General features: G+C 40.5%; 1 protein-coding gene across 1 annotated transcript in view; it reads left to right on the top strand.

The window, feature by feature from the left end:
* GABRB3 (gamma-aminobutyric acid type A receptor subunit beta3) overlaps nucleotides 1-22,922 on the top strand; it is a 271,733-nt gene that overhangs the window by 238,418 nt on the left and 10,393 nt on the right. Inside the window, exons 7-8 of the mRNA XM_043922453.1 lie at nucleotides 11,271-11,423; nucleotides 17,728-17,972. Coding sequence (XP_043778388.1) covers nucleotides 11,271-11,423; nucleotides 17,728-17,972 — 398 coding nt within the window. The remainder of the gene's footprint in view (nucleotides 1-11,270; nucleotides 11,424-17,727; nucleotides 17,973-22,922) is intronic.

The following is a 22,922-nucleotide window of genomic DNA, read 5'->3' as shown; positions in this document are numbered from 1 at the left end:
CTTACCTAAGGAGACAAAAGAACTGTACACAGAAAATTATAAGACACTGATGAAAGAAATCAAAGACAACTTAAACAGATGGAGAGATATTCCATGTTCCTGGGTAGGAAGAATCAATATTGTGAAAATGAGTATACTACCAAATGCAATCTACAGATTTAATGTGATCCCTATCAAATTACCAATGGCATTTTTCACAGAACTAGAACAAAAAAATTCACAATTCATGTGGGAACACAAAAGACCCTGAATAAACTTCTCAAGAAGTCTTGAGAAAGAAGAATGGAGCTAGAGGAATCAATCTTCCTGACTTCAGATTATACTACAAAGCTACAGTCATCAAGACAGCATGGTACTGGCACAGAAAGAGAACTATAGACCAATGGAACTATATAGAAAGCCCAGAAATAAACCCATGCACCTATGGGTACCTTATTTTTGACAAAGGAGGCAAGAATATACAGTGGGGCAAAGACCGCCTCTTCAATAAATGGTGCTGGGAAAACTGGACAGCTACATGTAAAAGAATGAAATTAGAACACCTCCTAACACCATACATAAAGATAAAATGGATTGAAGACCTAAATGTAAGACCAAAATCTATAAAACTCTTAGGGGAAAACTTAGGCAGAATACTCGATGACATAAATCAAGGCAAGATCCTCTATGACTCACTTCCTAGAATAACAGAAATAAAACCAAAAGTAAACAAATGGGACCTGACTAAACTTAAAAGCTTTTGCACAGCAAAGGAAACTATAAGCAAGGTGAAAAGACAACCCTCAGAATGGGAGAAAATAATAGCAAAGGAAACAACTGACAAAGGATTAATTTCCAAAATATACAAGCAGCTCATACAATTCAATACCAGAAAAGCAGACAACCAAATCAAAAAGTGGGGAAAAGACCTAAAGAGACATTTCTCCAAAGAAGACATACAGATGGCTAACAAACACATGAAAAGATGCTCAACATCGCTCATTATTAGAGAAATGCAAATACAATGAGATATCACCTCACACCAGTCAGAATGGCCCTCATCAAAAAGTCTACAAACAATAAATGCTGGAGAGGGTATGGCAAAAAGGGAATGCTCTTGCACTGTTGGTGGGAATGTAAATTGATACAGCCACTATGGAAGACAGTATGGAGATTCCTTAAAAAACTAAGAATACAATGACCCAGCACTCCTGCTCCTAGGCATATACCCTGAGGAAGCCAAAATTGAAAAAGACACATGTATCCCATTGTTCATTGCAGCACTATTTACAATAGCTAGAACATGGAAGCAACCGAGATGTCCATTGACAGATGAATGGATAAAGAAGTTGTGGTACATATACACAATGGAGTATTACTCAGCCATAAAAAGGAATGCATTTGAGTCAGTTCTGATGAGGTGGATGAACCTAGAACCTATTATACAGAGTGAAGTGAGTCAGAGAGAGAAAGATAAATACTGTATTCTAATGCATATATACGGAATCTAGAAAAATGGTTCTGAAGAATTATTTACAGGGCAACAATGGAAAAACAGACATAGAGAATAGACTTATGGACATGGGGAGAGAGGAGGAGAGGGTGAGATGTATGGAAAGAGTAACATGGAAACTTACATTACCATATATAAAACAGATAGCTAATGGGAATTTGCTGTATGGCTCAGGAAACTCAAACAGGGGCTCTGTATCAACCTATAGGGGTGGGATGGAGAGGGAGATGGGAGGGAGTTTCATAAGAGAGGGGATATATATATACCTATGGCTGATTCATGTTGAAGTTTGACAGAAAACAGCAAAATTCTGTAAAGCAATAATCCTTCAATAAAAAATAAATTAATTTTAAAAATCAACTTTCAAAATACTATTTTGCTTCACAATTATGATTATAAAACAAATGAAGCAAATTATAAAATTTTTTGAACTCTGCATGTCACACCCTTAAAACATGCACTTAATTTTCTCTAGAGTTCGTTCATGAACTCTGTGTTTTAGTTTTATCCTAAACTAAAGCCCATAATCAAATTATTATGCATGGGGTGTATAAATAACATCTACTGTAAGTCTAGTACTGATGTTATATAAAATGTTAGAAGAAGGAATTATCATCCATATCTCATTGTCTTTTAAAGTCCAGAGATAAATTCCCATTATTTTTCCCCTGTTGACTTTTGTTAGAAGGATCCTCAGAGACAAATCACCTGTGCTTACTGGCCAAGTACTACTAATCCCTCAGTGCAAAATGGCTAAAGTAGATAAAATTCACTCTCAGCACCAAAGGGGAGCTTAACTATCTCATCTTGTTGCTATGAAATAATTTTCCTTTAAGGGCTCCTGACCTACAGAAGCCAGATTTCTTCAGAAATGCACAACACCTCCTTTGCAAAAATAACTCTTGTCTAACTTCATCTTTTGGAATTGCTTTTAAGACTTCCACACAATTTTTAAAATATGTTCAATAGTAAAAACACTTGGATTACAGAGTCCTGAGCACAGAAAGCAAGATAGAGGAGAGAAAGGAAAGGAACAAGTAACTTGCTTTTAATTGAGTGGGTATTTGGGGCCATTTAGTATGTTTGGGGGCTTCCCTCATAGCTCAGTTGGTAAAGAATCCTCCTGCAATGCAAGAGACCCCAGTTCAATTCCTGGGTCAGGAAGATACCCTAGAGAAGGGATAGGCCACCTATTCCAATGTTCTTGGGCTTCCCTTATGGCTCAGCTGGTAAAGAATCCACCTGCAATGCGGGAGACTTGTGTTTGATCCCTTGGTTGGGAAGATCCCCTAGAGAAGGAAAAGGCTACCCACTCCTTATTCTGGCCTAGAGAATTCCATGGACTGTATAGTCCATGGGGTCACAAAGAGTCGGACACGGTTAACTGACTTTCACTTTCAGTATGTTTGGTACCAGTGAAGTACATGTAGTAGGTATTTTTTTTTTCTTATAACAGAGTTCTTAAGATGCAATTTATATACCATAAAATTTAACCATTTAAAGTATGTAATTCAGTTGTTTTTATTGTATTTACAGTTTGGTAATCATGACCTTCCTCAGATCAATTTCCAAATATTTTCATCACCCTCAAAGCTCTGTACTCAGTAGCAGTCATTCTTCATTTATCCCAACCTGCTTCCCCTAACCCTATGGGTAACCACTAATCTAATTGCTGTTTCAACAGGTTTGCCTATCCTTTACACTTCATATGAATGGAATCATACACTGTATGATCCTTTGTGTCTGGCTTCTTTCACTAAGCATGTTTTCAAGGTTCACCCATGTTGTGGTGTGTATCAATACTTCATTCCCTTTTATTGCTGAATATTATATTCCATTGTATGAATATATCATGTTTTGTTTAATCATACATAAAGTTGATGAATGTTGGGCTATTTCCACCTTTTGGCTATCAGGAATAAAGCTGATGTGAACATGCACAGGTATTTCTGTGCATGTAAGTTTTCATTTGCATTATGTATGTACTTAGAATTGCAATTGTTGGGTCATATGATAACTATGTTTAACTTTTTGAGGGAGTGCCAAAGTAGCCATACCATTTAAGTTCCCCTAGGCAATACATGATGGTTCTAATTTATCCACATTCTCACCAATGCATATTATTGTCTGCCTTTATGTGTGTGTGTGTGTGTGTGTGTGTATTTATAATTTTATTAATTTACTTTTGGCTGTCTTGAGCCTTCCTTCCTGCGCAGGACCTTCTCTACTTCTGCCAGGCAGGCGGGGTCTGCTTTCTAGCTGTGACACATAGGCTTCAGCAGTTGCAGCACAAGGGGCTCAATAGTTGTGGTGCACAGACTTAGTTGCTTTGCAGCTTGTGGAATCTTCCTGGATCAGGGATCGAATCCATGTCTCCTGAATTGGAAGGTAGATTTTTTTTTTTTTTAACCACTGAGCTACCAGGGATTGTAGTCCCTGTCTTTTTGATTGTAGTCATCCTAATAGCATGAAATGGTATCTCATTGTGGTTCTGAGTTGCATTTCCCTAATGAGTAAGATATTGAGCATCTTTTATGTGCTTACTGGACACTGGTCCTATCTTCTTTGGAGGAATATCTATTCAAGTCCTTTGCCCATTTTTAAATCAGGTTGTTTGTATTTTTTGTAAACTTTTATACAGTCTGGATACAAGTTCCTCATCAGATACATGATTTGCAAATATTTTCTTTCATTCTGTGGATTTTATTTTCATTTTCTCAATAGTTTCCTCTGCAGAATAATAGTTTGTAATCAGTGGAGTAAAATTTATCTATATTTTTCCTTTTTCATTTACTATATCCATGCCCTAATTTTACACACAGGGAAACTAAGGATCTGAGATGACAACCAACTTCCTAAAGGAGTATCCCAAATAAACCCTGAGCCTGAACCTGGATCTCTCAGATGTCCCTGATCTTTGCTCCAGAGTCATAGGACAGACCATTCCAGCTTTACTGTGGAGATCAGAAGGAGAATTATTGCCTGACTGAGACAGTCTTTGAAAAAGTTTGTTTTTCCTCTTTCTCTATTTCCTGTTTCCTGTATCTACTTTCCTTTATGGAAGTTTTGAAAATATTTTAATTTAGGTGACTGGTAAGGCGGCGTGAGAAAATTAGGAACACCATTTTGAACTTTAGGTTGTATTATACAGTTAAAAAAAAAAAAGGGAGATAAGTGAATGAGACAGCATCATAAAGACCCCAAGAGCATCCCGAGCTCTCAGACAAAGCATTGCACAGCTTCCTAGGCAATCCTGGGAGAGCCCCCTTGGTGGCTGCCTTGGAAGGGGACAGAGATATGTAGGTAGGCCAGCTCTGCTGCAGTTGTCAAAATATCACCTTGTGACTTTATAGATACATTTGAGTGGTTCTTATATTTGGCAGAGGTGACATGATACTCTGCATCCATATTTTTATGAGTTCTTCAGCAATATTAATGCCTTAGAAAGTTCTGTTAATTTAAGCTGGACAAGAGATCCGGAGCCTTGTTTCTGGCACAACTTTTAGTGCATCTGGGGAAAAAGGGTTGAGATCAGCATTTCAGTAGATAGTCTTGCCAAGGAAGTCCTGAACTGGAACAATGCACTTGCGTTCAGGGACTGCACCTTTGTTGGTTCAGCATCTACTTGGGAACCTAACCACATCTACATTGCCACACAGACTTTAGAGCTTCTGTGCCTTTTCTGTTGTAATTTGTAAGCTTCTACTGCTCTTTTGAAGGTTATATTTCAGTGCAGCTGACTTACTACTTTTCCACTTTAAATGATCAAGCCACTTGTTGTGATCATTTGAGGAATTTTCTCCACAGATAGAGGCTACATCAGGATATCTGTTGTATCAGTGTCAGGACCTTGTCCAACAGAGACTCTATGCATTCTTGAAGATGCACACCAAATGGCAAAAGCCTTTGCCTAGGGAGAGGGGTTCAGGATGGGGGGACACGTGTACACCCATGGCTAATTCATGTCAATTTATGGCAAAAACCACCACAATATTGTAAAGTAATTAGCTCCAATTAAAACTAATTAATTAATTAAAACAACAACAAAAAACCCTTGCCTAGAAGAATAGGTCTTGACATCTCTGAAGATTCTTGTGATTATTAACATTTTGAAGTCTCTATCTCATGGCATCTTGAAAGGCTTTTCTTCATTTGACTATGCTGGACCCTTTACCTTGAAGGCTCTTATCCTCTGCCTATGAAGACTCTTATTCAACCAGGAGTTTCTCAGTTCAAATGATGTGAAACCTTTCCTAAATCTTGTGCTCTAGAATATCCAGTGTAGCCCTACCTCTGGTTTACAGAGGCCAGTTCTGTATGGGTCTTTCTCTGACAGATTGGGAGCTAGTTGAGAGCATAGACCATCTTCTTATTCGTCTTTATTGTTTCCCCCACTTAACATTCCCACCTGTGAGATTAGGAGATTGGGATTGCGGGGGAGGACAGGTGGTGAATGCCTAAGAATTTTGTTAATCTGAAAGTGTATTTCATGTTTAAAAAACAATGTATTTACTAAACACATAAGAAAATTGTATATTTTCTTAATTCTATGTTCTGTGGTAAAGAGTATCTTGGTGAATACATAATTTTGAGATCTGAGTAGTATTTCCTTCCTCAAGGTCACTAATGACCCTCCAAATGTTTGGCTATGCTGTTATATCACTGGCCTCCATGTTGCCCAGGGTAAGTATTCTCAAAAGCATATCAATTTTACTTCATTGCATGAGTATCACTATTTGCCTTGTAGGTGATAGTTTCCCTAAAGAAAATGTACTTTGGAAAATGTTAAGAAAGTTGACTCAGAAAATGGAAAGTTGGGGAATATGGTAGATTACATTGTCATTCAAAAAATATTTGCTGCAGTTCCCTGGGAGAGGATTGAACTTTTCTACCTTAGTGGCATAAAGATTGACAATGAGACTTGCTCTGGGGAATGAAATGTGATGGGAAGTACATGTGGCCCTTCTTCCACAGTGTCCCAGCTGCCTTCCAGAGAGGAAGCTGAGTGTCTATGGAGCACAAGAAAGAAAAAACAAATAAATCTTTGTTGTAAAGTCACTGAGATTTAAGGGGTCTTTTGCTACTACAGCATAAGCCAGTCTCTCCTGATGGAATCAGATAACGTTCCAAGTAGAGTGGATATAGTGAGAAATATCTGGAGCATAAAGTTGCAAATGGTTAGTAAAGGCATGAGATCACTATGAAATTGCAAATTAAGATCTGATATTGAAGGTACTTCAGTATAAATGTTGAAGGTGGCCATGGGATTTCAAACCAAGATTTAATAAAATTACTGACTGTTTTGAGTATTAAACTTATTAAATAAATCAAGTATGCCTATTTTCATTCTTTCAGCACACAGCATTTGTTAATAACCAAAGATGCTTTAGACATTTAGCTAACCATGACAGTATATGAAAACTGTCTCACAAACTCTGCCTGGGAGTTTATTCATCTTACTAAGGAAGATCTTATCTTGGTAAATGTTAACAATTATAATTTTAAAGAGGAAAGAAAATAGCTCAAGACGGTTATTACTTGCATTTGGAGGGAAAAAAGGATTTATGGGAAATGTGGCATTTGACCAAGGCCTTGAAGTATGGTTAAGGGAAGACATTTCTTAAGGGGAGAGCATAGGGTGTAAATCAGCAGAGGCAAGAAATGTGGACAATTATTTTGAGGCAATAAGGATACTTCTTGGCTAGAAAATGTTATGCTTAATACAGAGGCATGGTGTAAAATAAAACTAATGTTAACTTGGGAAAACATTTTGGAGAAACTAAAATTCCCAGGTGACTATTTTGACCTTTATGGGAAGCAGCATAAGATGTTGAATGTGTGATGATTCTGCTTTTGAAACACGTGGTGAGCACATGGTACCAGGGACCGGGGGTGTCAAGGCCCAGACAAGGCTCTGACCTGGCCCACGGGCTCATTGTATCTGTAGCCACATAGACATGGAGTATATTATAAAGCAACAGAGTATATCAGATCTGTCAGTGGAAGCTTTATTTCACAAATGGTGTTGGAAAACTTGGTTAGTTGTTTGTGGAACAGAAACCAATGTGCATGTTCACTTCATGTCAAACCCTGAAATAATCACCAACCCTCAAAATAGGGCTATAGTCAGTTGTCTGTTGTGAACTTATCTAAACCTAAAAACAGGTTTTAAAAATTAAAGGGAAAAAATAAAATGGATAGACTCAACTATATACAGAAATGTATGTTTTTATATGTCCCTCACCCTACCCTATTACAAGTTTGTAAATAACTGGGAAAATGCTTTCAGAGAATACAAGCAAGGATTAGTATCAAAAGAAATTGAATGAATAGATAAAAACAGTAAGAGGAACAAAAAATGAGAAAGATGAATGAATGATATAATTAGATTGTTTAGAAAGTTAAATAGTTAATAGTTAAAAGGGTAAACTGGAAAAAATCAGTTTTCATTCCAATCCCAAAGAAAGGCAATGCCAAAGAATGCTCAAACTACTGCACAATTGCACTCATCTCACACACTAGTAAAATAATGCTCAAAATTCTCCAAGCCAGGCTTCAATAGTATGTGAACCGAGAAATTCCAGATGTTCAAGCTGGATTTAGAAAACGCAGAGAAACCAGAGATCAAATTGCCAACATCCATTGGATCATTGAAAAAGCAAGAGAGTTCCAGAAAAACATGTACTTCTGCTTTACTGACTACCCCAAAGCCTTTGACTGTGTGGATCACAACAAACTGGAATTCTTAAAGAGATGGGAATACCAGACCACCTTACCTGCCTCCTGAGAAACCTGTATGCAGGTCAAAAAGCAACAGTTAGAACTGGACATGGAACAACAGACTGGTTCCAAATAGGAAAAGGAGTACGTCAAGGCTGTATATTGTCACCGTGCTTATTTAACTTATATGCAGAGTACATCATGAGAAATGCTGGCCTGCATGAAGCACAAGCTGGAATCAAGATTGCTGGGAGAAATATCAATAACCTCAGATATGCAGATGACACCACCCTTATGGCAGAAAGTGAAGAAGAACTAAAAAGCCTCTTGATGAAAATGAAAGATGAGAGGGAAAAGCTGGCTTAAAACTCAGCATTCAGAAAACAGATCATGGCATCTGGTCTCATCACTTCATGACAAATAGATGGGGAAACAATGGAAACAGTGAGAGACTTTATTTTCTTGGGCTCCAAAATCACTGCAGCAGGTGACCACAGCCATGAAATTAAAAGATGCTTGCTCCTTGGAAGCTATGACCAACCTAGACAGCATATTAAAAAGCAGAGACATTACTTTGCCAACAAAGGTTCATCTAGTCAAAGCTATGTTTTTTCTAGTAGTCATGTATGGATATGAGAGTTGAATCATATAAGAAAGCTGAGCACTGAAGAATTGATGCTTTTGAACTGTGGTATTGGAGAAGACTCTTGAGAATCCCTTGGACTGCAAGGAGATCCAACCAGTCCATCCTCAAGAAAGTTGGTCCTGAATGTTCATTGGAAGGACTGATGCTGAAGCTGAAGCTCCAATATTTTGGCCACATGATGCAAAAAACTGACTCATTGGAAAAGACCCTGATGCTGGGAAAATTGAAGGCAGGAAGAGATGGGGATGTCAGAGGATGAGATGGTTGGATGGCATCACTGACTCAATGAACATAAGTTTGGGCAAGCTCCAGGAGTTGGTGATGGACAGGGAAGCCTGGCGTGCTGTAGTCCATGGGTCACAAAGGGTTGAACATGACTGAGTGGCTGAACTGATAAGATTAAAATCTGGGGAAAAAAAGCATTAAGAAGTAATCAATTTAAAAAAGTGATTTGACAAATTTTTCCCAAGGAAATTGGCAAAAGGATTTTTTTTAAATATTATGTAATATTGTTAAGGGGCTTCCCTTGTGGCTTACCAGTCAAGAATTCCCCTGCCAATACAGGAGACATGGGTTCAATCCCTGAATTGGGAAGATCCCCTGGAGAAGAAAATGGCAACCCACTGCAATACTCTTGCTTGGGAAATCCCATAGACAGAAGGGCCTGGTGGTTACCATCCATGGGGTCACAAAGAGTCAGACATGACTTAGCGACTAAACAACATGTAATACTGTTGTTTACAAAATGAGACAGGCACTTCTATAAAGTACTCATAGTGACATGTTCTCTGGTGTTGTTCTTTTGCAAAGTAATTTGGGGCTGTGTATCAAAAGCCTCCAACATTGGCCTAACGATTCCTCTTTTGACACATTCATTCTAAGGAAATAATTTTAAATATAATGAAAGGACTCTACTCAAAGGTATTCCTAAGAATATTACTTAAAGTTTTGCAACAATGGAAATACCCTAAATTTATCACATTCAGGAAAATGTATTTATAAACTATAGAATATATGTGTATATATTTGATGGAAAATCAGGAAAATTTTTAAATTGTATATGTAAGTAATTTGTAATAAGGATGAAAATGTTTATGTTATGGTGACGATACAATATATGCATTTGATCAGAGTTATATAAAATAAACTATACACACACACAAGCACACGGAAGATTGGAGAAAATTTCCAGATCGTCAGCTTTTAAATGTGTATATTAGGCTCTTTCTTTTCTCCTTTGTATACTTTTGGCTGAAAATGTGGTTAATGCTAAAGTAGAAGCCTGGAAATTAAAGTCTTTCATTTACTACATAGAAGAAATAGTCATATGAGTGAACCAGACTGGAAAAGGGATCGACTGTAGTGACAAAACCAGAAAGGGATGTGAAGTCAGGAAAATGCACATATTTGGAGGCAGGAGGGGAACCGGGAGCCTGTCAGGCTTGGAGCAGGAGGACGGCAAGAAAAGCGAGGTCTCCTGAAACTCTGGGTGGGTGAATCTCAGGAAGAGAGCAGCACCCATCAGTGAACGCGGGAGGGGAGAAGGCAAGGAATCTGATGAGTAGGGAAGGCTGGCCTTCCAGCAGCCTCAGCTGAGTCCAGAAAATTAGGAGCTGAGCGGCTTGAAACTGGTAAGGTCGATTTTTGAAATGGTCGGGAAGAAAGGGAGGCCACACATGCCTGCTCCCCAGCGAAGAACCAAAATCAGACAGAAAAGATAAATGTACAGGTGGCGTGGCAGTGGGCTGTTTGCTCACTCTGCACTGGCGGTTATGGTGGGGTTCACGACTGTCTGAGTGGAATGTACACAGTAGGAGGTTAACCCTGCATTCAGTACAGGAAAGCAGACCGGATGCTTCTTCTCAGCCCTCTTTGATGCCTTTCCTGTGGTCGGAGCAGAGCATCTCACATATGCTGCTACCTCTGTGCCTCTCACGCTCTTGGGGAGGGGGTCCCTGAGCTGTTCCAGGCGGTCCAGGGTCAGTGCCTCAGACATCTGCACTGTTGCTCTAGATGGGCTGACGGAGGAGGACTGATAGAAACCATTTTGCTCAGTAAAGCCTTGAGCCAAATCTCCCCTATTTACAGTGGAGGAGGAGATTATTAGTTGAAAAATAAATAAGAGAGTTGTCACTATTCCAAATTCTAAGCTAAAAACTTTCCCCGAGTTTTCTCAGGGACAGTTTTCAGCTGAGTATATAAGAGAAGAGTAGCCTCATCATGACCTCATATGTAGACTGAAAATCATTCATCTTCTCAATGGAACTTAGGTGGTGGAGGCAGATTGCATGGTTGTGGACCACCCCTCCATTCTGGGCTTTTCAAATGCATGCTGTTGACCCGTGGAAGTCAAAGCAAACTCTCTGTCTGCTGTGTCTGATCTCCAGTGTAATCCCTGTCTGTTTACCGTAGGTGCCTACCCTCGGCTCTCACTGAGCTTTCGGTTGAAGAGAAACATTGGATACTTCATTCTCCAGACCTACATGCCCTCTATCCTAATTACAATTCTCTCATGGGTGTCCTTCTGGATCAATTATGATGCATCTGCGGCTAGAGTTGCCCTTGGTATGTGCTATTTTTAAATGATACCTAAAATATAAAGTCACCATATCATTACAATATGAAGGGAGTTCAAAGACTATAGTTCAACTACAATTTTTGACATCGTGACACCAGTCTTGCCCATATAGTCACTTTTTATCTTGAAATACTAATTTCATGCATGATTCCCTTGATGTGTTAATTTAATTATAAGGCTCAAATGTGAATTTTCATGCCCATGAAAGGGAAAATATGCTTGCTGAATATTTGCATAATAAAACTGTTTTTGACACTAATTTTAAAGCAAGGATTAACATCTCCTGTTCAAAATCAGTCTATGGCCCATAAAGGAGACTTGATTAATTGCACATTCTTTTTTAAGTCAGAAAAATAGCCAAATGTTATACCATATCACTGGAATTACACAAATTAATGAGCATTAAAATATGATACTAAATTCTGAGTTGTTCTCAAGAGCTCCAGTGATCTCTTCTGGCCATTGGTCTCTTAACAATTGGATTATTAGCTGATGTACAGTATATATTATGTGTTCCACTATGATTTCTAATTTTTTTTTATTATTAAGGCAAGGCTTATATTTTCAGAAACATTACTTTCTACTGAACTAATTATTATAAAACTACATGGACCAAATATTCATTTAAATACATTTTAGGTAAGAACAAAGCTGAAGAGCAGTTGTCCAGTTTATACCTTATATGGGTAGGGTTGAGTTTAATTCCTGGGAGTGAAATAATTAATAATACCTTTCAAAATTGATAGAAAAGAATTAAAACAATTCTGCTTGTAAGCCTGCAGAAAAGCATAAGTATTCAGGGATCTGGTTGTCCCTCTTTCTTACTTTTTCTTTTTACTGTCTCTTCCCAGAAATTTAAGTTGCTTAGCATCTTGCTTCCAAGGGAATGTGTGTACATGTGCATAAGTGGATATCTGGCTTAGACCCACCAACAAGTGACTCACATTGATTCAGGATTAGATTTTTTTTCTAATGAAATGTAACAGCAGCTTAAGAAACTTAGGTAACTAATTCTAAAGTGTTAGGTGAATGTAAAGACACTTAGAGAAGAATAAAGTACCAAAAAATTAAAAGTTTTGTAGTAACTGTTAATATATTTCTGATGGGTTTGGAATGGATTCCCTGGTGGCTCAGCAGTAAAGAATCAGCCTACAATGCAGGAGACGCGGGTTCAATCCCTGGGTCAGGAAGATCCCCTGGAGGAGGGAATGGCTATCCACGCCAATATTCTTGCCAAGAAAAGTCCCATGGACAGAGTAGCTTGGCAGGCTACAGTCTGTGGGGTCACAAAGAATCAGACATGACTGAGCATGCACATGCACACTGGTAAGGGAAAAATCTCCTGAAAATATCGCCAGGATTTTTTACTGCCTGCAGAGGTTACCCTGTAACATCAGTCCTTTCTGTGAAAGGCAAAGTCACTCAGTCATGTCCTTTCTGTAGCTTTTGCCTTTTTCGCTAATGTTCCTAGATTGCTCTTTGTTAAGCTAATTTCTCTTATCACCTGAAGAATTTACAGCTGAAGTGAATTTTCAGGGGCAGATCCAAATTTGGGGAGCTGTTAGCTTATTAAACCTAGGAAACTCTCTTTAAGAAAAAGAATATAAAATATACAGAGTTCCCAGAACCCCTCCCGAGCCTGTAAGAATCCTGTGCTAGAGGAGATCAGAGGCTGCGGCTTCCTGAGCTTCCAGGGACTCTGCCTCAGAAAATCCGTCATTTTTTTGAGAAAATCAGAGAGATATAAGTGCCGAAGAACCAGAATTATCAGGCATCATCAGAAGTGAGGTGTACTGAAAATGCAAATTCCTCAATTTTCTATATGTATGTATGTTGGTTGTTGCAGTTGTGCCTGACTCTTTGTGACCCACTGGACTGTAGCCCTCCAGGGTCCTCTATCCATGAGATTCTCCAGATAAGAATACTGGAATAGGTTGCCATGTTCTAATCCAGAGGATCTTCCCCACCCAAGGATCGAACCTCTGTCTCTTACATCTCCTGCATTGGCGGGCGGGTTCTTTACCACTAGCGCCATCTGGGAAGCCCTCTCAATTTTCCAGATGATACAAATTCTATAGCTCCTAAATGGTAAATATCTTCCACAGCACTAAATAAATAGTCTACCTGGAGTGGATTAGAGTAGACATAGCCTCATTACAGTGTATGAAAGTAGGTTCCACTTTTTCTTGACAACCCGGCCTTGTTGCTATAAACCTCAATCATGCTTCTGTGGGTTTGAGGGACAGAGGAGTGGTTTGCCCAGATTTGCTAAGGTATTACGCCTGGAGATGTGCTGGGTCCTGGTGAATATCAGAAGTCTGGGAGCCAGGCATGAAAGGCAGAATTGAAGGCATTTGTTAGTGTCAGGTGGACCTGAGTTTAGAGGTCCGGAAGGCAGCTGTGGTCTCCAGGCTTCAGGCATCTGGCCCAGTAGCCATCTGGCAGGTCCAGCTCTGAGCATGGGACTCTGGCCTCTCTCTCCTCTGTCCCAGCTCCTGCATGAGACAGTCTTTGAGCCTGGGTCTGCAGAACGTGGAAAATCACAGCACAGAAACTCTATTTGGCTAAGAAAAAAGTGTATCATCAGGTTATGAACTCTGAATAACACCAAGAACAGTAATCATGCTGCAACTTATCAAATACTCAGGTGCCAAGTTCTTTGCAAGCCCATGAAAATGGTTATCTGACCCCTGAAACAGAAGATACACAGCCCAGTGGGCGGTGTTCGCATTTTACAAAGAAGGGCGTGAAGTCCAGAAAAGCTAATCAACTGGTGCAAAGTCATATAATACTGAGTGTCACAAGAAAGAGTTTAAACCAGCTGGTCTGACTCCAAAGCTCTTAACCACTACAGGTGATTTCTACATTGTCAATAGATAGTGTACAGAAGAGTTCTTTGGCCTATTACATTGTAAAAATGATGGATGTTTTTAAAAGCTCAGCAAGAATTATTTTTAATCATTCTTATTGAGGGATCTCTCAAAACCTTTAAGATGATAATGTCCTCAGTGCCTAAGGCAAGGACCATGGTTTGGGGGCTTTTATTGGAGAACAACACAACCCCGCCCACTCCACATGTCCTGTCATATACTACATCCTTTGAAATGCTTAGAGTGCTGTTTGCCTTCATCCTGAGTGGCTGCATGGTGGTGAGTGCTTCCTGCTTCTAAATGAGGTCTCAGAGGTGTAGGTCTGCATGGAGCGATGCTCAGTGAAAACCTCCTTGACACACCCCTCTGGCTCAGGGCACTATTGAATCTGGAGTCGTCAGGGATTGTTTCTCTACTTGAAGCGAAATGCTGATTCTTCACCTAGCTGTGCTGCATAGATGTTCTTGTGCTTTGGGATCTTATGCCTCTGCTGCTGAGTGCTGACACCCACATCCATTAATCTGTTAGTGCTAGAAGCCACCAGACTACAAAGTTGGGTGTTGTAATTACATGGTCTTCCTCAAAACTACTGGTCTTTCTGGAAGTGAAAATTTATATTAAAATAATTTAGGCCACATGATTTGGGTCACAAAGGAGAAAAATGATATATCTTTAGATCAAATGATATAAATTACATTTTTATTTCACAACCATCTTTATAAATGTGGTTTTCAAATATAATATTTTATTAACATACTATTAATGAGAAATAATTCGAGACTAATAATTAACAAGACTTAACATCTTGGTAAATGTATGAAGAACAGAGAAAGCACCACTTGGCTATCTCCCATTCTGCCATTGAACAGAATTCGCTTAGAGAGTGAAAGTTCAGGGTGATGCTGCCAGGAATTGGGTCTCCTGCCAAGAAACTGGAGGCTACCGGAAAATATATTTTTCTGTGATGCTGATAATGATAACATTTCCTGTTGTGAGTGTTAACAATACCAGTTACTGGTAGTCTATCACCATGGCGTTTACACTTCACAGCAGCTTTAGACAACAGTTGTGGACCCATCAAGCTCACTCAAGTCCTAGCTGGGACATGATGGAGCTGGGCTTTCAGCCCAGGAGCATGTGGTTCTATTACTCAGGCCGTGAACCACTGCATCTCACTGTCCACAGTTATCTTGATGGGGAGGAAAACAGTACAAGGAATTAGAGACTGAGTAGCCTTTCAGTCTAGGAGGTCATGTGAGCCCAAAGTGGAGAGCCGGGGGCACTCACCACAAAACCTTCCTCTTACGGGGTCCTTGCCCACTTTCCTCAGACCAGCTTTGCCAGGCTGAGTGCTCTTGACACGTGCTGGCCGTGCCTGCGCTCTGTTCCTTGAGCCCACTTTCTGGGGACATCTACTGAGGCCTGTGTGGATACATGTCCACTCAGAGCAGTCATCTGGAGAGCCAAAGCAATGACTAAAGCAGAGCACTTTCCAAAGTCCATTTGGAAGGGAAACATAAGTTATGGCAGCAGCATTACAAAATTTTGGATAATAGTGAGAACACCTGATTTTGTAGCATCTACGTGGGGTTTTGCACTTCTTTGTAAACTGTAATTATGCCATTGCCATTTTCAAAATTTAAAAGTTCCCAGGTGCACATGAATTTTATGTTAAAGAGGAGTCTTAAAATATTCTGACATCTTTGATTTCCACACATTCATTGGCAGCCCTGGTTTGTAGTCAGACATGAACATAGGTCCTCTGCTGCTTGGTTCCCTCATCTCCTCCTACCGGCAGCTCAGCACGTGTGGAGAGAAGTCTGGGCTCACTTCTCCAGGAGGTCCCGAGCAAGGGGAGCCCTGGGCTCTGGTGCTCCTCCAAGGGTGGGATGGGAGTCTGGAGGGCATCAGATGAAGATGCTTAACAAACCTAGCCCCTAACTCCGGGAGTTGAGTGGAGCTCCAGGGGGCTCAGAGAAGAGGTCTAGTGAGCCCATGTGTCCGGCCTCTCAGGTTTACACCGCCTGCCGGCCTGAGGAACATCACTGGTTTTCTGGGTGACTACAGCTGAAGGACCATGGCTGAAGTTCTCACCTGGAAGATCTCCTTCTTGAGAGGAGTCCTCACGTAGCCACGACCCTCTTTTGGGTCCCAGAAGACACATGAGTAGTCACATGCTGTAGCGTCAGTCTCGTGGATAGAAAAGAACTGGCTCTTTGGAACTGCCTTGCTTTTTTGAGACTTCTTAATAGTTCAGAAGTTACTATCTCAGAGAGAGCAAGTCAGCAGCAGTAACGCCCGTTACTGAGAAGTGAGTGGTGCAGCGCCTTCCCTCATATGTGGCTTCACTCAGCTCAGGGAACTCTGGTTGTGTCATGGGCCAATGAGTCTCCTGCTCTCTGTGGCTTCAGATCATCCTGTATGAAATCTTTGTACACCAAGAACATGCCCATTGCTATGGGAGAATTACAAGATATGGTCCTTACATGTTTTATGAGACTAAACATAGCTCCCTTAGGGGAAAAATTCATTATTCACCTAACATTATTTATACTCACTAAATAATTCAAAACAATGACATTGAAAAAAAAAGAGATCAGATCCCTCGGCCCAGAGCATGGTAAGATGCTATACTTTGAATAAATCATCAGCTTTTGCCTGAAACCACCATGTCCCGAGGCAGCTTTGTAACCTTGTTCTTAGCCTAGGGGGGAAGTTGCTCTGTGAAGTAATCTGTTCTCCAGAACTTCACTCGAACATTCCCTGTCTTTGCACTCAGGGCTAGATCCTGTCCTTAGTAGCTTTAAGTCATTGCCTCCTTCCCTTTGTGGAGAAAGACATGGCAACCCACTCCAGTATTCTTGCCTGGAGAATCCCATGGACGGAGGAGCGTAGCAGGCTACAGTTCATGGGGTCGCAAAGAGTCGGACACGACTGAGCGACTTCACTTTCACTTCCTTCCCCTTGCTCCAAGGCCTTATGGTAAGAATCATTTTCTTCACAAGTGGCCATGGATAACCGTCTTAGATTCTCCACAGATTCATTCTTCTTCCTGGAAGCTTCTCATCCAGACACTTAGTGTTTTATGATAAATTCTGGGTTTGTTTTAATTTCTCCCAGCTTTCCTGCAGGGCAGCCTCTGCTTTGCCCCTATACCTCACCTCTCCATCCACCTATGGGTTAGGTGGGATGCGAGGTGCATCCCAAGTGTGGTGGGGAAAGAGGTGTCAGCTCCCTAGCCCGAGGAGTGACCTGCTGCCCAAACCACGTGCTCTGTATTCTGTTGTGTTTAGATCACCCAACAGCATGCAATTGCTTGTTTCCAACTCCTTCAAGCTGTTTGAGAAAGTAAAGCAGGAGAGTGAGGAGTGAGGAACTGAGCAGTGAACGGCAGCCTCTCACGCTCCCGTCTGTCTTACAGGGATCACCACCGTGCTGACCATGACGACCATCAACACGCACCTTCGGGAGACATTGCCCAAAATTCCCTACGTCAAAGCCATTGACATGTACCTCATGGGCTGCTTTGTCTTTGTGTTTCTGGCCCTGCTGGAGTATGCCTTCGTCAACTACATTTTCTTTGGACGAGGCCCTCAAAGGCAGAAGAAGCTTGCGGAAAAGAATGCCAAGGCGAAGAATGACCGCTCGAAGGGTGACAGCAACCGGGTAGGCCACCCCACCTCGCCCTGCCCATCCCCTGCCTTTCCCAGACTCCCAGCCCCGCAGCATCATGGCCTTTAGGTAGGAGTGATGTGGGCTTGTTGACCGTAGCCTAAAATGTAGCCTCTGCAAGTCACTGAGTTAAAAGCAAAAAATTGGTGCAAAAGTTGGAGAAGCCAAAAACTTACCAGTTTCCAAATATGAAAAGAAAACAAAAGATATCAGAATGAATGAAATTCTGGCATGTGGGGCCCAAACTTGACAGGCAAAAACATTTTCCAGAAGGTTGCAATTTTTCTTCAGTGGTCAAATTACAGATGTGATAGCCAGCATGGCACTGTTCTTCACATGGCATAGACAGCTCTCTCTCTCATCTATCCTGGTTCAAGGTCTCTAGTGCAGGGCAGGAGCTGTGTGCTGTCCCAGGGCTCTCATGGAACTACCCTGGCCAGGCCCTGCTGGCTGTGTTCTACAAAATGCCAGGCAGGCAGCCCTGGGCAACAGTGGCCAAGCTGGGAGCTGCTCTAGACACATGGGTTCTGAACCCAGAAGTTCAGTTCAGTCGCTCAGTCATGTCAAACTCTTTGCAACCCCATAGACTGCAGCATAACAGGCTTCCCTGTCCATCACCAACACCCAGAGCGTGGTAAAACTCATGTCAATCGAGTCGGTGATGCCTTTCAACCATCTCACCCTCTATCATCCCCTTCTCCACCTGCCTTCACTTTCTCAGCATCAGCATCTTTTCCAATGAGTCAGTCCTTCGCATCAGGTGGCCAGAGTATTGGGGTTACAGCTTCAGCATCAGTCTTTCCAATGAATATTCAGGACTGATTTCCTTTAGGATGGACTGGTTTGATCTCCTTGCAGTCCAAGGAACTCTCAAGAGTCTTCTCCAACACCACAGTTCTAAAGCATCAATTCATTGCCACTCAACCTTCCTTATAGTCCAACTCTCACGTCCATACATGACTACTGAAAAACCATAACCTTAACTAGATGGACTTTTGTCAGAAAAGTAATATCTCTGCTTTTTAATATGCTGTCTAGGTTGGTCATAGCTTTTCTTCCAAGGAGCAAGCATCTTTTAATGTCATGGCTGCAGTCAACATCCACAGTGATTTAGGAGCCCCCAAAAATAAAAGTCTCTCACTATTTCCATTGTTTCCCCTTCTACTTGCCATGAAATGATGGCACTGGATGCCATGATCTTAGTTTTCTGAATGTTGAGTTTTAAGCCAGCTTTTTCACTCTTCTCTCTCACTTTCATCAAGAGATTCTTTAGTTCTTCACTTTCGGCCGTAAGAGGGGTGTCATCTGCATATCTGAGGTTATTGATATTTCTCCTGGCAATCTTGATTCCAGCTTGTGCTTCATTCAGCCTAGCATTTCTCATGATGTACTCTACATATAAGTTAAATAAGCAGGGTGACAATATACAGCTTGACATACTCCTTTTCCTATTTGGAACCAGTCTGTTGTTCCATGCCCAGTTCTAACTGTTGCTTCTTGACCTGCATACAGATTTCTGAGGAGGCAGGTCAGGTGGTCTGGTATTCCCATCTCTTGAAGAATTTTCCACAGTTTTTTGTGATCCACATAGTCAAAGGCTTTAGCATAGTCAATGAAGCAGTAGATGTTTCTCTGGAACCCTCTTGCTTTTTCAGTGATCCAACGGTATTTTGATCTCTGGTTCCTCTGCCTTTTCTAAGTCCATATTAAACATCTGGAAGTTCTCCATTCACGTACTATTGAAGCCTCACTTGGAGAATTTTGAGCATTACTTTGCTAGCTTGTGAGATGAGTGCAGTTGTGCAGTAATTTGAGCATTCTTGGCATTGCCTTTCTTTGGGATTGGAATGAAAACTGACCTTTTCCAGTCCTGTGGCCACTGCTGAGTTTTTCAAATTTTCTGGCATATTGAGTGCAGCACTTTCACAGCATCATCTTTTAGGATTTGAAATAGCTCAACTGGAATTCCCTCACCTTCACTAGCTTTGTTTGTAGTGATGCTTCCTAAGGCCCACTTGACTTCACATTCCAGGATGTCTGGCTCTGGGTGAGTGATCACACCATCGTGGTTATCTTGGTCATTAAGATCTTTTTTGTATAGTTCTTCTGTGTATTCTTGCCACCTCTTCTTAATATCTTCTGCTTCTGTTAGGTTCATACCATTTCTGTCCTTTATTGTACCCATCTTTGAATGAAATGTTCCCTTGGTATCTCTAATTTTCTTGAAGTAATCTCTAGTCTTTCCCACTGTATTGTTTTCTACTATTTCTTTGCATTGATCACTGAGGAAGGCCTTCTTCTCTCTCCTTGCTATTCTTTGGAACTCTGCATTCAAATGGGTATATCTTTCCTTTTCTCCTTTGCCTTACCTTCTCTTCTTTTCTCAGCTCTTTGTAAGGCCTCCTCAGACAACCATTTTGCCTCTCTGCATTTCTTTTTCTTGGGGATTTTCTTGATCACTGCCTCCTGTACAATGTCACGAACCTCAACCATAGTTCTTCAGGCACTCTGTGTATCAGATCTAATCCCTTGAATCTGTTTGTCACTTCCACTGTGTGATTATAAGAGACATGGTGTGGGTCATACCTGGATGGGCTTGTGGTCTGAACCCAGAAAGAGGGCACCAATCAGTTTCTTCCTCAAGCCCCCTCATCTCGCTCTTACATATTTCCAGTTACAAACTTTGCAATTAGATGTCATTTCCACTGTTTTTATTGATAAAAACCATATGTCATTGCAGTTATAAACACTATTTTAGTGAAAGCACAGTGCTGTGTCTATATAAAATTGTTGTCTTTATCTTTTACCTCTTGCATCACTTCAAGTCTTCAAAAATGTACCTCCACCGATGGACATACTGGGCTTGTTCCTATATTTCTTTACTTTTAAATGCTTCTTACTAAATTCACTTATTCTCAGGCTCATGAGGTTTCCTTGTTCTTTCTGGTGCTCTTAGTGCATCGCTGACCCAAACCTCTCGCAGGGGTGCGGCAGCTCCCTGGAGGGGTGGGGTGCCCGTGGCCTTCCAGTGGTCAGAATAGGTCCCTGGATGTTCCTGAATGAGTGAAAGTAGTTAAATGACTGTAAATGGCTCCTGTCCTTTCAGTGGCACATAAAGTTGGTCAGAGAAACCAGGATGTGTGAATAAAATCAGGCTTTCACAGGCAACCTGACCTTGAATTTCTTACTGGAATGTACACTTCGCTCCATGCTGGTGTGTTTCTAAATTAGTCCACATCCTACTATGCATACACAGTGTGCTTTGGTCACACTGTTTCCAAGGAAACAAGAATTCATCGCATTATTATTGTTTCCATTACACAGACACACAGACAATGCTGTTTTTCCAAATTCCCTCGTAATTTAAACAGGCTTAGATTTCTTCTAAATGATGCTCTTTAGAAAGGTTAAATTATTGTGCTACAGAAATATCTTTTTGAGTGAAGCTTAAATTTTAAAACATAAACACAACCCCCAAATCTCTAAATCCACAGTCAAAATTAAGCAGAATGTAGAACTAATATATTATAAATCAGATGCAGAAGAAAATTCATGAGTCCATTTTTATTGTTTTCCTGAAAATTTGTTTCAATTTCTCAGTAGTTTTCTTAAAGCCTTTATATGTCCATATTTTTTAAAATCTGTAATTACAGATATCAGTTCTTACAGTTTAAAGTCAGCATACAAGTGCATGTTTTAAATGCATATTTGATGCTCCTAAAGGTAAACATTAAAAGTTTTGCTGACTGGATGGCCAGCCTGAAAAGTTCCACACTGCTAATTATTAGAGAAACACAAATAAAAACACAGTGAGGTATCACCTTATACCAGTCAGGATGGCCATCATGAAAAAAAAATATCCACAAACAATAAATGCTGGAGAGGGTGTGAAGAAAAGGGAACTCAGCTACACTGTTGGTGGGAATGTAAATTGGTACAGCCCCTGTGGCAAACAGTATGAAGATTCCTTAAGAAACCAAAAATAGAGTTGCCATATGATCCTGCAATCCCACACCTGGGCATATATCCAGAAAAGATGAAAACTCTAATTTGAAAAGATACATGCACCCGCGTGTTCATAGCAGCGCTGTTCACAATAGCCAAGAATGGAAGCCACCCAAGTGCCCACTCACAGATTAGCGGATAAAGATGTGGTACATACGTACAGTGCAGTGTTCCTCAGCCGCGAGAATGGATAGAACACTGCCCTTTGCAGCAACGTGGATGGAGTCAGAGTGTTACACTAAGTGAAATAAATCAGACAGAGAAAGACAAGTATCATGTGATACCGCTTACATGTGGAATCTTTAAAAAGTGATAAAATTACCTTATTTCCAGAAATAAACTCACAAACATAGAAAATAAACTTATGGGTCCCCAAGGCAAAAGAGAGGGGAGGGATAAATTGGGAATTTGGGATTAGCATATATACACTAATATATATATATATGTGTATATATATATATATATAATAGATAAACAACCAGGACCCTATATAGCACAGGGAACTATATTCAATATCTTATAATAACGTATAGTGGAAAAGAGTGTATGTATTGAATATATGTGTGTGTGTGTGTGTGTGTGTGTGTGTGTGTGTGTGTGTAAAGAGTGACAGAGAACTTAATCACTTTGTTATGTACCTGAAACATTATAAATCAACTATACTTCATTAAAAAATGTTGCTGACCACACCTAAGAATTTAGTGATAATTTTAAAGTAGAAATGCATCTCCCCAAATTTCATATCACATGATCTGGATGAATGAAAAGAAAATGAGTAAAGAATCACAAATTTCATGCAAAACAGAAGTAGAGCGACGCACAGGCCAACACCTTCAAGAGTCCTTTCTAATTGTAATTATTCATTCACTCATTCATTTTCAGTGATATCTCTTGGGATTGTTTATCGGTCTGACCAGCAGTGTCCTCAGATGGCACCTC

Source organism: Cervus elaphus, chromosome 13 (assembly GCF_910594005.1).
Source record: "Cervus elaphus chromosome 13, mCerEla1.1, whole genome shotgun sequence".
NCBI classification, from domain to species: domain Eukaryota; kingdom Metazoa; phylum Chordata; class Mammalia; order Artiodactyla; family Cervidae; genus Cervus; species Cervus elaphus.
Note: the sequence above shows the minus strand (reverse complement) of the source record. Positions and strands in the feature narration are given on the sequence as shown.